Source organism: Drosophila nasuta, chromosome X, assembly GCF_023558535.2.
Source record: "Drosophila nasuta strain 15112-1781.00 chromosome X, ASM2355853v1, whole genome shotgun sequence".
Lineage (NCBI taxonomy): Eukaryota > Metazoa > Arthropoda > Insecta > Diptera > Drosophilidae > Drosophila > Drosophila nasuta.
Genome location: NC_083459.1, coordinates 15,927,490 through 15,944,156, shown reverse-complemented (window position 1 = coordinate 15,944,156; position 16,667 = coordinate 15,927,490). Strand labels below are relative to the sequence as shown.

The following is a 16,667-nucleotide window of genomic DNA, read 5'->3' as shown; positions in this document are numbered from 1 at the left end:
CTTACAAAGCAACGGCGCAGTGAAAGGAAAACAGCCGATGTCAAATAGCCGACTACTCCAAGAAGCAACAACAACCAACAGCTAACAACCAACAGACGACAGCAACAACAGCAACAGCAAATACAACAGCAGCCAAAACCGACAAGCAACAAGCAACAACCAACAAAATGGCCACCCGTGGCGACGGCCTACAAAGTGTGCGCAGCAACAATGACAGCTAAACAAATTCTCTTGGCATACCCTACACTTATATAGGCCATCGGGTATGTCTAACTATGAGACATAGAAGGAGTGCAAATTTCAAAAATATGTTACTATGTTAGTAGCAGTTACAATGAAATATTTATGAGAAAAAGCAGCGCGAATATCAAGACTATTTGATAGCTAAAATTATTACTTTATTTCCTTGGCAAAGAACGTTTTAAAGCTGAAGCTAAAAGCTGTTTCGATCTAAAATTTCTATAAGTCTAGGAGTTATTAACAAATCATTTAAAATGTTAGGTAAACAATTGGATATAATTCTTTACTCTTTTAAACCTGAAAGTATTTGAATTTAGAAAGCATATATTTAAAGTTTTGTAGCTACGTAAAATAATAGCAAAAATATATTTAAAATATATATTACAATTAAAACACTCCATAGTTCTATAATTTGGTAATGATGTACTCAAAATATATTACAATTGAAACACTGATTGCTTTACTTTTCCCAGCTGCCTCCAGAGTAACTTTCTGTCGTGCATGTTGTGTAATATTTAAGCAACTTTGATGCTGTTTGTTGCCTTGCTGCGAGCGACAGGTGACAGTTTCACACTTTTCATTGTTTGCATTGACGAGTTTGCTTACATAATGCAGCAGCTACGTTATTTGCTTACGTTACATGCGGCCGGTTACGTATGCTTACGTAGCTAACATACACAGTATATAGCATAATGCTTAAAGCATATATTTTGATTTTACATACATAAGTTTAAAGCTTGCTTGCATTGAGCACCTACTATTGACTTTTTGCCGGCACATTAAGCGTGCGCGTTGAACGTTGCTCGGTTGCATGGAGCGCGGCATGCGGCATGTGCAAGGTTGTCTTCTATCAGAAATTGATGCGCCACAATTTTCTGGCTGTCTGCAATGAGCTTGAGCAGAGCTAAACTGCTGCTGTTCCTTCTGCTGTCTGTCTTTCAAAATGACTGACTGACTGACTGACTGACTCGACTGTCTGATTGTCTGTCTGTCTGACTCTCTCTCGCTCTTTCGCTGTCGTTGTCAGCGCGTCTTGACAATTTCGGCAATGTGCGTTGAAGCATGCCACAACGTTGACGTTGACGTCGACGTCGACGTCGCGTTGCAGCATCCTTGGCGCATTGCAATCAAAGTCAGCGCAGTGACTGACAGCGGGACGAACTTACAGATACGCCGCTTTACGTTCTGTGCATGTCATTCAAATGCTGTTGACAACTCACAAGACGACGACGTCGACGACGACGACGTCTTTGCAACTGCCTCTGTCTCTGATTCCGTTGCAACAACAGCAACACCAACAACAACTGAGTGGCTGCCGCTTTGGGGATGCCAACCAGCTTTTGACTGCTTCCTTATGTTGTTAGCAGAAACGTGACAAGAAAATCAAACACGCAAAAATCTGCGACAACAACAACATTCGACTGCTGTTGCCGCCTTATGCCCATGATAACACTACTATATACTATATATACATACAGATATATATATATATATATATATATATACGTGTGTAGTTGTGCCAGGACTTAGGGCAACACAGTCAGCCACAAAACAAACCACAGTAAGCAAAAGGAAAAAAATTATCTAAACGAAGAAGATGGCAACTAGAGAAGAGAGAGAGAGAGAGGGGAACAGTGGACGACATGTCTTGCAGTTAGTTAGCTGCATGTTTCTGTGGCATGCAGCAACTCCAGCTCCAAAGCCAAAGCTAAACATTTCGTGTCGCATTTATAGACAACGTGCCGCTGTTTTTTTTCTTCTCTTCTTCCCTTCTCTTCTGCTTGAGCGTGGACTAAACGTTGATTTGCTTTTCGCCAAAATTGTTTCTCAATTCGTTGGCCAGCTCGTTTGCAAAGTCTGAGTGTGTGTGTGTGTGTGTGTGTGTGTTGTTGTGGTGTGCCATCTGTAAATTGGCATAATAAGTTGGCAGTCGCCGTTGCCAGATTCCAGGATGAACTGAGCCAAGCATGTGTGTGTGTGATGCAGATGCAGTTGCTGAGGCAACTGATTGATGTGCTGCTGCTCGAAAGGAGAGTTAAGGAAGAGTGTGTGTGTGTGTGTAACGAGGTGCATGCAACGTCAGCGTTAACATAAGTGAATTACGTGACGTGAGAGAGGTGCAACAATCAGCAACAAGGCAACAAATTAAGGCCAAGACTATCGCGTACGTAACGTATACTTAATATTTATGCGCGCAGGTGGCAAATATTTAAGGATTCATTTAGAGTAGCTAATGCTAAGCGAGATGCAGTCGTTTATCCGCTTACAATGTGGCTAACAACGTGGCTTAAACGCGTATGCAAAATGCCATCGAAACACAATCGTTTAAAGGCCATAAAAGTGCGTGTGTACAACTTGAGCTATATTGTATTTTATCATCTTCGTTTTTCCATCGCTTCCTTAACGTGATATTAACATTTTGATTGGCAAGCATTTCCGTTGCGTGTGCGTGAGACTTCCCCAGCAACATGACATAAATATAGTAGCTGCAAATACACACAGACACAGATACAAATACGGTTGCAGATACAGAGACAGATACAGATACAGATACAGTAGATACAGCTACTGATAGAAGACAACAAGAGTCGCGCTTGCCTCGCCCAAACATTTGTATTAACGATATTTTCTTTGTCTGTATGTGTGTTGTCAGTGGGCGTAGCCGTAGGGGTGGGGAGGGGAGGGGAGGAGAGGCGGCGCAGTTTGCGCAATTTATATGGCGACTTTTTGTGCAGTTTTCAATTTGCATTTTTTTGGCCAGCGACAGACGCCCGTTTCATGTCTTTTGACAATTTGCCGCATTGTTTGTTAATTGTTATACATTTTAAATCACTGACAACGATTGCAATGGTCGTCGTTGTTGCTGCGTGTTTTATTGTTGCTGCTACTGGAATTTATGAGATACTCGCCTATAATTCTTTACTTCTTTTTTCGTTGTTTTTGGTATTCGGCTGCGGTATTCGTGTCTGTACTTGAACAAATAATCGACTGATTACTCGATAGCTTTTTCATTGGAATGGAGATTCAAAAATCCAACTGTCAAATGCAGCAAAGAGGGAAAAAGAACCTTTTTTTTATATACGAGTTTGTAATTGCATTATTTATAATTAAATTTGACACAGAGTGTAATGTATCCGGCAGCAGTCGACGCAGAGACGTCAAGTCAAAAGATATAGATAGCAAATTTCATTTGCCAAAAAAAAAATGAGAGGAAAGCAACAACAACAACAAGAACACAACAAAAAAGAAGTAAAGCGAAAATCAACTTTGGCGACATAACGAAGAATCATTTGCTATCAATCGAAAAGCAAAAAGCTGCAGGGGGCAAATCGAAATGCCAACGAGGGAGAAGGAAAATAGAGAGCAAAAGAGAGAGAGGACGAGCGGGGAGAAGTTTAAAACGAACTTCTCACGACTTTGGCACGCACACGTACGCAAATAAAAGGATGTGATGCGAATTAAAAACGCAAGCTGCGGATACGGATACAGCATGAGATACAGCTCGAGATACAGATACAGATACAGATACAGATACAGTTAAAGATATGGATGCAAACATATGTACGTAGACAGTTAGATAGCTATGTGTGTGTGCATATGTTAAGCTGTTGTGCGTAGACGCATCCGTCAGATACATATGTATCTGTATCTGTATCTGTATGTGTGTAAGAAACGGTGGCACGCACGCTACTTAAGTTCATTTGCGCCACTTTGCGCCTGTGCATTTTAAGTGTGTGCGACTTTTTTAATAAAAAAAAAGAATAGAAGAAGAAAAAACGCGCGTCGCCATCACTTCAGCTCCAGTGAACTAGAAAGTTATGTTTGTGCGAGTGCAAGTGTGTGAGTGTGAGTGTGAGTGTGAGCGAGTGTTAGAGCTGTCAGCTACAGATGTAACTCAGTCGTTAAACGGCTGCTGCGTTTGTCCAATCCACAAACGGTTCACTGTGCCACTTCAGCGAAAGAGGCAAAAGAAGCAAGAAGGCAAGCCAACAATTCCCCATTTTTGTATTCTCTGCTTTGGCCAAACGATTCTTTAGATGAAATATATGTACATATGTAGATAAGTGAATAGATGAATGAACGATACACACACACACACACGCACACACACTCACATATTTAAGCGGTCATTGCTCATGTGGCTAAGACAATGGCCCAAAAGCTTATTGAAGTCGACAAGCGAATTCATTTGGCCAGAAACTCGCTGAGCTGATCAATAATAATACGACGAACAACAATCGTAATTACGAGATTTTCGTCTCGCAGTTCTATAAATCTTTAATGTCCGCCTCGAGAAAGCAGCCATAAACGTAAACCAATCAATGTTAGCTGCTGTGAAGCCACCGCACATTGATCGATGATGATCTCTATATAGACTTGATTTCAACAATCACAGCACAACATTAATGACTCAATCGTAAATTCGAGTTCGAAACTTATTCACAATTTGTGTATGCAAAGAATTTTAATTGCAAACCCAAAAAACCGGTTTTAATTTCGCTGCTCATCATCAGCAGCAGCTTAGTTGGAATATATGTATTCATAAAATTTTTGACAAGCATTTATAGAAAATTATGCAAAACGTTTAATTGATTATACCAGCGGAAGCAATAAACTAATAAAGCTAAATTACTGACTGCATTTATTGATTTATCATCGCGCTGATTGTCGAAATATTGTTTAGGAAAAACGAATGCTAAAAGTGCCAAGTGCATCACTCTCTCAACATCAAAATTCAGCAAGTGCAAAATGTTTCACACGATCTCTCTGTTGGCTCATTTTCGCTTCTTTTGCTCCTTTCCTTATTTTTGCTGTCATCTCTCATTTGGCCTCGAGCACTCGAGCTTTGTGTCTCAAAATAAACAATGAAACGCCTTTGTGTTTTGTATTTGTTGCACAGCTGCACAGCCGCAGCTGCAGCCTGTGGCAGACAGAGCTCCCTTGTTGGTTTAGTGTTGATGCTGCTGTTTTTGTTGGTTCCCCCATGATAAGCTTTGATTATATGCCACACAGAGCAAACGAGCAAACGATCAACGCAGTTGACTGCGCTTAACTTGCAGCGCAAATTAAATGTGCAAAAAAAGAAAAAAAAAAAACACTGAGCGAACGATGGGAAGAGAAAATTCTATAAATATTTCTGGCGCGCAGAACAGAAGGCAAAAGGCGTGAGGCAAACACATAACATAGAGGAGGGTCGTCGAGTGTGGTTGTGGTGCTGCAATTTGAGCAATGGGAAACTCTTGTCGAGTTTGTTTCCAATTCTCAGAAAACAGAAAATGCTCAACAATGCCGCCTTGTGACACGCATTTCCTGTGCACTGCAGCGTTCTTGCTTGTTGTTGTTGCGCTGCATTCGAATAGCTAAAGTATCTGCAAGATACACTCTGAGACTCGTTTGGTGGCTTTTGCGCGTGCGCAACACACACACACACAGCCAAACACACACACACATTTCCGTTAGGCAAGTGGAGATCAATGGACGCTGCTAATCGAATCTCAAAAACTTGACTGCGAGCTGAGCATTCTTAATTGTTTAAACGCTACCCCGGGACAGAAGAGAGAAAAGAACGCGTCTAGAAAATTGTAAAAGTCATTGACGCTCATTGACCCAATTTGAAAGCGGACTGTGACTCTAAACTCTATGCTGCTTGTGCTGTCCGTCCATTGACGTCTTGTTGTCCGTCCGCCAAATAGTTGAATAAGTAGTTGAATAGTTGGGCATCATTAAAAATGTATTTTTTTTTGTTCGACGAGTTCTCGTTTTGTTTTCGTTTTTCTCTCTCCAACTCGGTGTCGATTGTCTTTTGGGACGTTTTGGGCGCGACACAGATTGCGGAACACACGCCACAAGCGGCGGCGGACAGAGATCGAACCTGTTTTGCCTAGCAATTTTATATATAGCGATAACAGCCAGCAGCAACAGCAACACAAGTACAATTCCAGCAGCTGCTGCTGATTCGCTGAATAATTTTTTATGGTAGCCCAAAAACAAAAAAAAATATATATACATATATAAAATAAAAACAACGAAAAAAAAAAATGGCATAACCGTAGCGAAGTGACCCAAATTAATGACGTCGCTTAGAACTGTGCTCGAAATATCTAAGCAGCGAGAAAGTCGAGTCGAAAAAGGGATTATATATGTATATAGTAAATGCTAATGCCTGACATGTTCGAAATGGATTTGGGTTAAGTACATTCTCCAGATCAAGCGACATTACTCCCCCTGATTAATGATCGACAGTTTGGGGTCCGCATTTCGACAGCTCCAGTTCGGAGATCAGAATCCATAAACAAGATGAAAAATAGAAACCACAACGAGTAACTGATTGCTATGCTTTCTTTATAACTGTTTCAATGCTTCGAACAATGCTTGATCTAGATTACTAAATGTTTCTCTAAAATTGCTAAATTCACGCAAAGTACATAAATAGAAACTTTAGTAGATTGCTGTCTTTCTACAAAAGCGCAAATTGATTGATGAGCAACGCTCTTAATTTGGCTCAATCAATATTTATATTTGGAATATTGTCTATGATAATTGAGTTTATATTGCCATTGCACATGCTGCATAAAGAGATTAAACTGCACCTGTCGCAACATCAGCGTGTACTCTAACATCCAATGAGGTCAACACGAACTCTGACTCTCACTACTGAATTAGAACTTGCAGCAAGGGAATCAGCAGCAGCAGATTGAACTTTGCTGCCACAACTGACTGATTGATTTAAAATCTTTGGCCCTAGAGGAAGCTAAAAAGAGATGCAAGCGAATGGGGAAATTTAGCAAAGAAATAATACTATATTTTGTATATTTATCTATGGTATATTTTAAATATAATGGTATACCGATATACCAAATGTCAAATGGTATATTAATTTGATACATTTAATAAAAAAAATTATATATCATATATGGCTTTCGGTATATTTTTGGTATATTAATCTACTCTTGTTCAAAAGGTGGGTAGAAGGTATCTCACAGTCGAGCACACTCTACTGTAACTTTCTTACTTGTTATATGAAATTTAGTAAAGAAATAATACTATATATTGTATATTTTGTACTCTATGGTATATTTTAAATGTAATGGTATACCGATATACCAAATGTCAAATGGTATATTAATTTGATATATTAAAAAAAAAATTAAATACCATATATTGCTTTCGGTATATTTTTGGTATATTAATCTACTCTTGTTCAAAAAGTGGGTAGAGGGTGTCTTACAGTCGAGCTTTCTTACGTGTCTTAAAGCAAAACTTTATGACAACAAATTACAAAATATATTTATATAGCACTACATAAATATGTATGTTGATGACTCCATATGCCCCGAAATGTGGAGCAATTTTTGTGGCCAGGGTATGGCGACTGTTGACTTTCGTTTTGAATGCAGTTCGGATGAGTTGAGTGCAAATCATCAGAGATTTATAACAACTTCAGGCACAACTACATACACGCACACACACACACAAACACAGAGCGATATAGCACATAGATAGGTAGTCTCTGCATATTTTACGAGACCTGCAGCCAACTCGAGCAGATGTTTGTTGCCAAAAAATATCACAAAAAATAAAAGGGAAAAACAAAAATACGAGAAGTGAAACGAAACGAAGCCTGTTGAAAGCTTGTTGCAAAATATTTTGTATAATGTTCGCTAACTCTTCAACTGACTGTCTGCATAGATGTGTGAATTTGCGTCTACTCGTGTGTGTGTGTGTGTTTTGTGTGTATGTTTGCTGGCAAAGTTTTTGCGGCGCATGCAAATGAAATGGAAAACACTTGAGCAAAAACTCTAAGCTGCTGGAATGCTGCAACCTGGCTTAGGGACTCTGTTCTCCACTTGTCTGTCTGTCTCTCTCTCTGTTTGTGTGGAGGTGTTTTTACATTTTGCCTGATTTCGGGTTGTTGCACAAAGTTTTTGATTATGTAAAAATTGCATTAAAGCTGCGGGCGGCAAATGGCAACGGCGACTGCAACGGCAAAGAAGGATTTTAAGTGCCTGGCCTCGTTTGTGTGTTGCCTTTGCAAATGGCCAATCCCAGAGGCAGAGGCAGAGGCAAAGGCAGAGGCAATCATAATAGTGTCTCAGGTGTGCACAGAATACTCGCTAGGGTATTGCACAGTCGAGTGAGTGGCTGCCAGAGAGCAGAGGGCTAACAAACTGTTTAGTGGCCTGCAGGGGATGCTCTGCATGCTGCATGTTGGGTTGAGGAGTGGCCAAAGAAATGAACCGAACAAAAAGAGAGAGAGAGGTGGAGAGAGATGGAGACTTACACAAATGGACAACATGCTCGCAACTACATACATCAATTGAAAGTGCACAAGAGACTGACAGACACTCAGACAGCTGGACAAATGGAACGAGTCAAAAATGTCGCCCGTTTGTCTGCGAACTGGTGTGTGTCAGCCTCAATTGTCCATTGTCGTCCATTTGCCACAGACACTGCAATTTGCAGACAAAATTGAGCTATGAATGGAGAGCTGCCTGGTTGCCCAGCTGGCCCAGCTTTTGTTTATGGAGCTCGGTCAAAATGCGCCTCGAGGCAGGTCAGTCGACAGTCGACTCGCACTTGCAACTGAATTGAAGCTCCATCATTGCGAAGTAGCAGCGAGTGTAAAGCTTTTGCAGTGTCATAAATATTACAGGCCCACCAATACACACACACACACACTAACAGTCAACACCCATCACCCAACACATCTCCAAGCAGCAGCTAGAACATTACCAGCGGCAACGCCAATTTCATTTCCAACGCCACAGTCACAACGCCACAGTCACAACGCCAACATCGTGCGACATGCGGCACACACAAAAGATGCAAAGCGTAGATAGACAAACAGATTGTCGCCCCAAGTGCAAGAGTGTCGTGTTAGAGCAAAAATGAGCCAGGCGAGTGCCTGAAGACTGCAGATGGTGGCTGTGGCTGCTGCTGCCACTGCGATGCGTGCAACTAGCAACCGCAATGTTGTCAATGCAGAGGACAGCAGCCCAAAGGCAAATGTGTAGGTGGGTGGGGGGTAGACGATAAGCATCAAGCTTAGTAACAAGACTCAATTGAAGACGATTGACCTGGGAAAAGCAAACAACAAGCTTCAAATGCAGCAACTAAAATACATATTGCACAATTCTATTTCAATTTTAAATACAAATCAATGAAGCTGTCAAGCGGCTAAATAGCAAATTTTTCAAAACAAAATATAACAACATTTGTCTATAAGAATTGGCCACAACACAAAATATTGTAGGTCTTTAAAATTTCATATGATACTTATTTAAATTTATCATATATTATGAATATTTAAGCACAAATATATGAATTTACAATACAAAATATAACTAGTTGACATTTAGCTGAATAATAATAAATATGGATGCTGATTGCAATTTAAATTTATATTTCATACAACATCAATTAACTAGTTAATCAACTACAAAAATCTAATAAACTTATTATAAATAATATAACTAGTAAACATATGTCAATATCAATGTAAATTCTAACTAACTTCAAATTTTCATATAATAGCTGAGCAATTACATAAATTAATAAATTCGCAATACAAAATATACCAAATAAAAATAATTAATTAATAATTTATCTGCAACAGAAAATATTTTAATTGATCAATATTGATTATAAAACCAATTAGAGTTCATATTTCATATTATTTGAAATGACAAGTTGAGCAACTACATAAATTATAATACATACTAGCACCTATGATATTAGACATATTGTTACTGTTAAATATTGCGTATGACATTCATCTTTAATTCAATTTAAATTTATAATATATTAGCAATAGAAGAATTGAACAATTACATAAATTTATTAAATGAAAGAATATTTATAAAGTCGTATTCGATCAACGATATCAGTTTATATAGCGTTCTGTCTTTGCCTTCACAACGTCACAGTCTAAATCGATTGAATCGATGAATGATGCTAATATTAGAAGAATTTCAATTGATTGCCTCGCAAAAGGCTCGTTCACATTTGTCAGCCTAACCTTTGGATGAACCAACGGCGATAACTGGTCTCAACCCTCCCGCACTTATCGATTAGCCAACTGATTTACAACGGGTATGCAGAGTCGCTCACCCAATACAACACAACACAACACAACACAACACAGCATAGAACACACACACATTTTGTGGCGCGTTCGGATTGTTTTCCATTAGGGAAAAAGGGCAGATGGACGACTGTTGAGTGTCCAAAGGGCCCAAGGGTTTGGGTCTCCTTTGCCCAGCTGTGTGAGAAATATTACACGCAATTTTCAAGTTGACATTTTGCGTCTGGAAACGGAAGTGGCAAAACGGTTTTGGCCGTCATATTAAAAATGAATGACGACATTTCATTAGCAGGAGACACAGAGGGAACCAGCGAACGAGAAGCATAAAATGGGCAACGCGCGTCGATAAGAAATGCAAAGCAATTTGCCAAACGCCAGCGTTTGAATTTTAGTTGCGGCAGCCTGAAAGTAGGCAGCAGTTTTTTATGTATGCATATTGTTCAATGTCGTTTCCTACTTCCATTCTTCTTATTTTCAGGCAAACGGAAGTGAGTGAGAGATACAGCGTTAGGAAGCCAGACAGACACAATCATAACAACAACAACAACAACAACAACAATGGCACACTCGAAGGTCATACTGAAGATACTGTTCTCGCTGTGCGTCTGGTCGTTTGTCATCATTGGACTGTTCAAGATGCATGGCACAAATCTGGTGCCGCAGGACTATCATCAGGTGCCGCAGGAATATCAACAGCTGCCAATTAACGGACGCAGTCTGCTACAAAAGGACATGCTACGCTATGCGGAAACCACATCAACGACCACCGATCATTTCGATCCCAGCGAGATACTCGTCGACAATCGCACTGGTAAATTGTGAACCAACAAAACATCTTCAAATATGGTACTTTTGCTTATGTTCTGTATTCTTTCTACTTTCGTTTTTGACAGCCATGGACGACGATCAGTTGGTGCGCGATGTCGAATCGCGGATACCATCGCTGCCCATTGCATACTGGAGCAAGAACAAGAATTTTCTGCAACAGAAATCATCGACATGCGCCAAATACCCATCGATCTTTGAGTTGGAATTCAACAACATCTACTGGCAAACGTTGCGCACCTCAAACGGTACATTTCAGCTATTTGGCGCCTACTACGACATTCGTCGCACCTCGCTGCTTGGCCCCACTGTGCGCATCTTGGGCATGATCGATCGCATCGAGCCAAAGGTGAAGACCTATTGCCAGTTTTGGTTCGATGGCCAAAAGGAGCCGTTCATTGTGAAGACATTCGAGTACAAGTACATTTGGTACAACAAATGGGGCAACTACAAGCAGGGCATCTATCAGCCATATTTGATTGCCTGCCAGATACCCAAACCCTTCCACGGCGTCGTTCCCAGTTCGGTGTCGATGGTGGAGAAGGAATGCGACACGGCAACCAACAATTTGCGTGTGATCTACAATCGGCCACCGGATGATCAGAAAAAGGGATTCGCGGTGTGCGTGAAAGGTTTGGATTTCCTCTACGATGATTTGAGTGTGCGACTTATTGAATGGATCGAAATGCTCAACATTTTGGGGGCGGACAATATCTATTTCTATAATTTGCAAGTGCATCCGAATATCACCAAAGTGCTCAGTCATTATGAGCAGGAGGGCAAAGTGCAAGTGATTCCATTGACATTGCCGGGCGGTCAGCCAAATGTGCCTGGATTTCAGCATTTGTATTTGACCAAGAAAACGAATCACAAGCGACAGAACGAGGTGATACCCTACAACGATTGCCTGTACAAGAATCTCTATTTGTACAATTATATTGCGTTGCTCGACATCGATGAGGTGATCATGCCCAAAGGCAATTCGGTGCTGTGGTCCGAGCTGATGGACAAAGTGCGTCCCGAATCGTTGAAAATCAAACCCGATGGCTATCACAGCTACAATTTCCGCAACGTCTACTTCCTCGACGATCAGCAGCACGAGCACGGCTGGCACAAGGATATACCCAAGTATATGCATATGCTGCAGCATGTGCATCGGGCCAAGAACTACACGAAACCCAATCAGTATGTGAAATGCTTCCATGATCCCGAACGTGTCCTCACGCTCCACAATCACTTTCCGTTGAGCTGTTTGGGCGGCGTATGCAAATCGTATCCGGTCGATACACAGGACGCACAGCTGCAGCATTATCGCGCCGATTGCGTCAAGACGCTGAAGAAGAGCTGCGAAGAGTATCGCGAGAATTCGGTGGAGGACAAAACGATTTGGAAGTACAAGGATGAGTTAATTAGACGCACGATTAAAACGCTCGAGACGCTGGGTTTCTTCAGACGCAGCGGCGGCCCTGGCTTTGGGGGCAGCAGCAGCGGCTTGGGCGGTGGCGCCACAACGCACTCGACGGAACGGTGATTCACACTGCTCGGCGGCTGGTCATGGCCATGGCAACCACCGTCGGTTCCGTTTGTGGATCCAGCGGTAGCGGCAGCCGGCGGCAATCTGGGCAACGAGGAGTTTTTCGTCTAGTGAGCGAGCTGGCAAAAAAAGACGACGACAGCTCGATGAGAGGTGGAACTAGAGAGCGATAGAGTTAAGGTTTGAGGGCGATTTCCTTGCCACATCACAAAAAAACAAAGCAAGTCAAACACAAACAAATCAAATGGAAAGAAAAACACAAAAAAAAAGTAAAGAAATGAAAATAACACTTGAACCCGTCCCCGCCCCTCTTAGCATAGAACTCGATTTGTTCAGTTTTTGTATTATAGGAAAAGAGTGTTTGTTTTATTTTTTTTTTTATTTCATCTTCTTTTACCTTAACGATTATTATGATTTTTGTAGTATTCCTACCATATAAATATTTAATTAGTTATTTTTCTATATACACTTACTTATCATATGCCTGTATCAACAACTATTATCTATACATACAACAACACATACATATATATCTACTATATATATACCATATATATATATAAATACGCACTTGGCTAGTGTATAAAACAAAAATGAAACAAGAGAAGCGAATGAAAACACTTTTGAAATTGTGCCTTCAACTTTAAATTGTAATTTTAGGGTTTTAAAGGCAGCGACTATCACATCAAGGTGTCGGAAAAGCTGCACTGAACAAAGCACTGTACTATACAGAGATACACACACACATACTTTCACACTCACTCACACACACATTTAATCGTACTATAAATATAGACATTTAAAATCGTTTATATGCAGTTAGTTGTATGTAAGAATTCTTCACAAAAGACGTTACAAATTACAAGCCTTCTCCTCCCACTCTCTCTTTCACTCTCTTTGAGTAATGGGAAAAGATAATGGAAAGCACACTCATATATACACACACACACACACACATACACTGACACACATTGAAGATAAAGATAACAAAAAAAAAAACCTATACTAAGTTCAAGACTGATGATGTTTATTATATAATAATTAGATACAATTGCAAGAAACAAAAATCGTGTGAAATTGAAACAAATTTTAAAAATTTATTTCAACACTGTGCGAAAGCCAAGCAAATTTCAATTGATATTATCGATTAGTTAGCATTGTTGTGGATTGCACTGCAATTAACTAAAATAAACAAAATATGGGGAAGAAAAATCAAACAAAAAAACATACAAAAAAAAACCAAACACAAAGCCACTTCTAACTGTACTTAGCTAACGAATATCATTAAATGCTAAGCAATAAAAATAATAAATTGTCAACACAAAACAAAACAAAAAAAAACAACTGTAAATAGTTAAATTGTTTAAAATCAAAAAAAGGCATAATAATAATTATATATATAAATATATGAGTATGTTAAACAAAAACATAAAAAGAAAGAAAAAAAATATTAAAATTATATTGTAATAAATATCGAAACCAATCAGTTGCATCTACTAAATGTTGCAAGCTGCTCAATCAAACTATGTTTCAACTATTCACAATTTCCTTATAACTATTTTTTAAAGTTTTTTTTTTTATGTTTCGTCCTGTTCAATTCTGTCCTATAAATATAAGTTATGCATAGTTCGTTCTTTGTGTTTTGTATATAAATTGAAGCAACTGATAAAATATATGTATGGATATCTATTTTTTGTACTCAATTTTCTAATCATTTCCTTATCAACACAATTTATTTTTATGATTATTTTAGCAGCTTAGTCAAATTGTTGGTATGAGATGAAAAAGTAAAACAAAAAACAAAAAAAACGAAAGTTGTTTAGATTTTGCATAAGCGTTGATTTTTGATGAGATGATGTCTAACAAACAGGTTGCAGATACTTAAACACTATTGCACTAGATCACATGGATCTTCGAAAGCAGATCTATCATTAAATTTAACTACTTATATATGCATGGAAATATAGGTATACACTTACATATATAATATTATATATATAATTATAATTATATATAGATATATAAATGTATTAATGTTAGTTGATAATTATATGATGGAACCCGAACCCATTTTTTTTTGCCTAGCTAATAATAATTGATATGAAAACAAGTGATTGAAAAATAAAAATTTTAAAAATTGTAACTCGTTTATTTATTTTTATTTGTTCTTCTATAACATGAAATGTAAAAAATAAATAATAAATCAGCTTTGTGGAAGCGTTTGCATCTCATTAGGTAAAAAGGTACTTAAAGTTCTTAAGCTCTTTGCGTAAGCTTCGTTTCGAGACTTAGCCTTAAATATCTACCTATTAATGTGCACACTTGAAGGAGCTTAAAAAACAATCCGGGCATTAGTAACCCAATCCCTTCTCCTTTCAGTCTCAGTTGGCAGATATTTAATCGCGCTGGTGTCGCTTTCATTTAAGTAACCGGATGAGCTCTTTGGATGGCAACCCCTTTGACTCCACTCTACTCTGTGCATTGACAGACTAATTGCCGCCGTTAGCTTAAAGTCTGTGATTTCAGGTTGCACTCGCATTCGGACGAAAAATTCAGGCATGCAAACAAAATACGAAACAGAGAGCAGAGGCACATGCACACGCTCACTTAAAGAGAACCCAAGAGTTTCTTCCACTTGAATGGTTGGCTCCAACCCAACAACATCAGGAGGGGGAAGGGGCCAGCTTGGCATCCTTTTTGCTTACGCGCGCTTCGTCCAGTGTGGCGCAGAGAGACGTGAGATATAAAACTTCTAAGAATGTAAACAACAAAAGCATTTATTCTGGAGCATAAATGAATCCACTTACGCACAACTTGGCGGCGGGAACGCGCAGTCAGTGCGAAACAAAAACAAGGAATACCTTAAGCCACACATACACACACATACACATACACACACACACACACACACACACAGACAGAGAGAAAAGTTGTGCACATCATCAGGAAGCGTCGGAAGGAAGTCAAGTAAAAAGTAAAGTTACAGGGTACGATGCTGGTCGGTGTTTTCTTTCGACAGTGGGGGCACGACGGCAACCAAGGAGCCAAAGAAATTTGTATAAACGCAACTTAAGTGAGCATTAAACACGCTTCACTCGCCAGGAGGACTCGAGTCCTTTTTTTAGAGGGATGGGCGATGCCATGGGAAGAAGAAGAAGACGGCAACGTTTGGGCGCTTAACTTGGTTAATAAACATTACCAACACCACAAAAACCATTTACGTGAACTATTAAAATTCCGCAGCATTTTAGTTGCCTTTGCCTTGTTTCACGATTATGTTTATTTATATGGCCACGCACACACACATACACACACACACAGACAGACTTTAACGCACTTCCCTTTCGGTGAGTCCTTGCCATAGAGATGAGAAGGCAAGCAACCCATTCGCTTCGGTTTTTGGGTTCGGTTTTGCATGTGCGTCAGTCAGTCTCAGTCGTTAAGTGAAATCTCATCGCTGCATGATGAGGCAGGTTTAAGTACGCACGCATAAGTCTATATATCCTTCTTCATATCCTTTTATGAATATGTACCTATTAAACTGCTTCGTGCCCCGTCTATCTAACACACCTCCAGCTCTCTCTCTCTCTCTCTCTCTTTGAGTTTATGGTCCATGATTTTGGCCTCATTTTGTTGGCGAATTACACACCTCTGTCCATATGAGATCCTCTCAGCTACTTACTATATATTTATATGCACATCAGCAAATAGCACATTAATTATTGATAATATAATTTAGTGCGGTTCACTTGCTAAAACTTTTTGACAAAAAACTGTCCAACAAAATGTGGCCAACTAATTAAAATCTACTCTACTATATAGTGTGGAATCGGCGCTAGCTATTTATACATAATGTATGTGCATAAATCCAGACATTAAGCGCTTTGGCTTAAAAACTATGCAACATTAAAATGTGCAATTACGATGCAATTTCCATATACTACATACGAGTACATACATATTTCCATGTGTGTGTGTGTGGTA

At 39.5% G+C, this 16,667-nt stretch overlaps 1 protein-coding gene across 1 annotated transcript in view; it reads left to right on the top strand.

Annotated features, from left to right (window-relative positions):
• LOC132795350 (uncharacterized) overlaps window positions 1–13,962 on the top strand; it is a 75,474-nt gene extending 61,512 nt beyond the window's left edge. The window contains exons 5-6 of the mRNA XM_060806013.1: window positions 10,803–11,135; window positions 11,218–13,962. Coding sequence (XP_060661996.1) covers window positions 10,883–11,135; window positions 11,218–12,680 — 1,716 coding nt within the window. The 5' untranslated portion in view covers window positions 10,803–10,882 and the 3' untranslated portion in view covers window positions 12,681–13,962. The remainder of the gene's footprint in view (window positions 1–10,802; window positions 11,136–11,217) is intronic.
• Window positions 13,963–16,667: the final 2,705 nt, after the last annotated feature.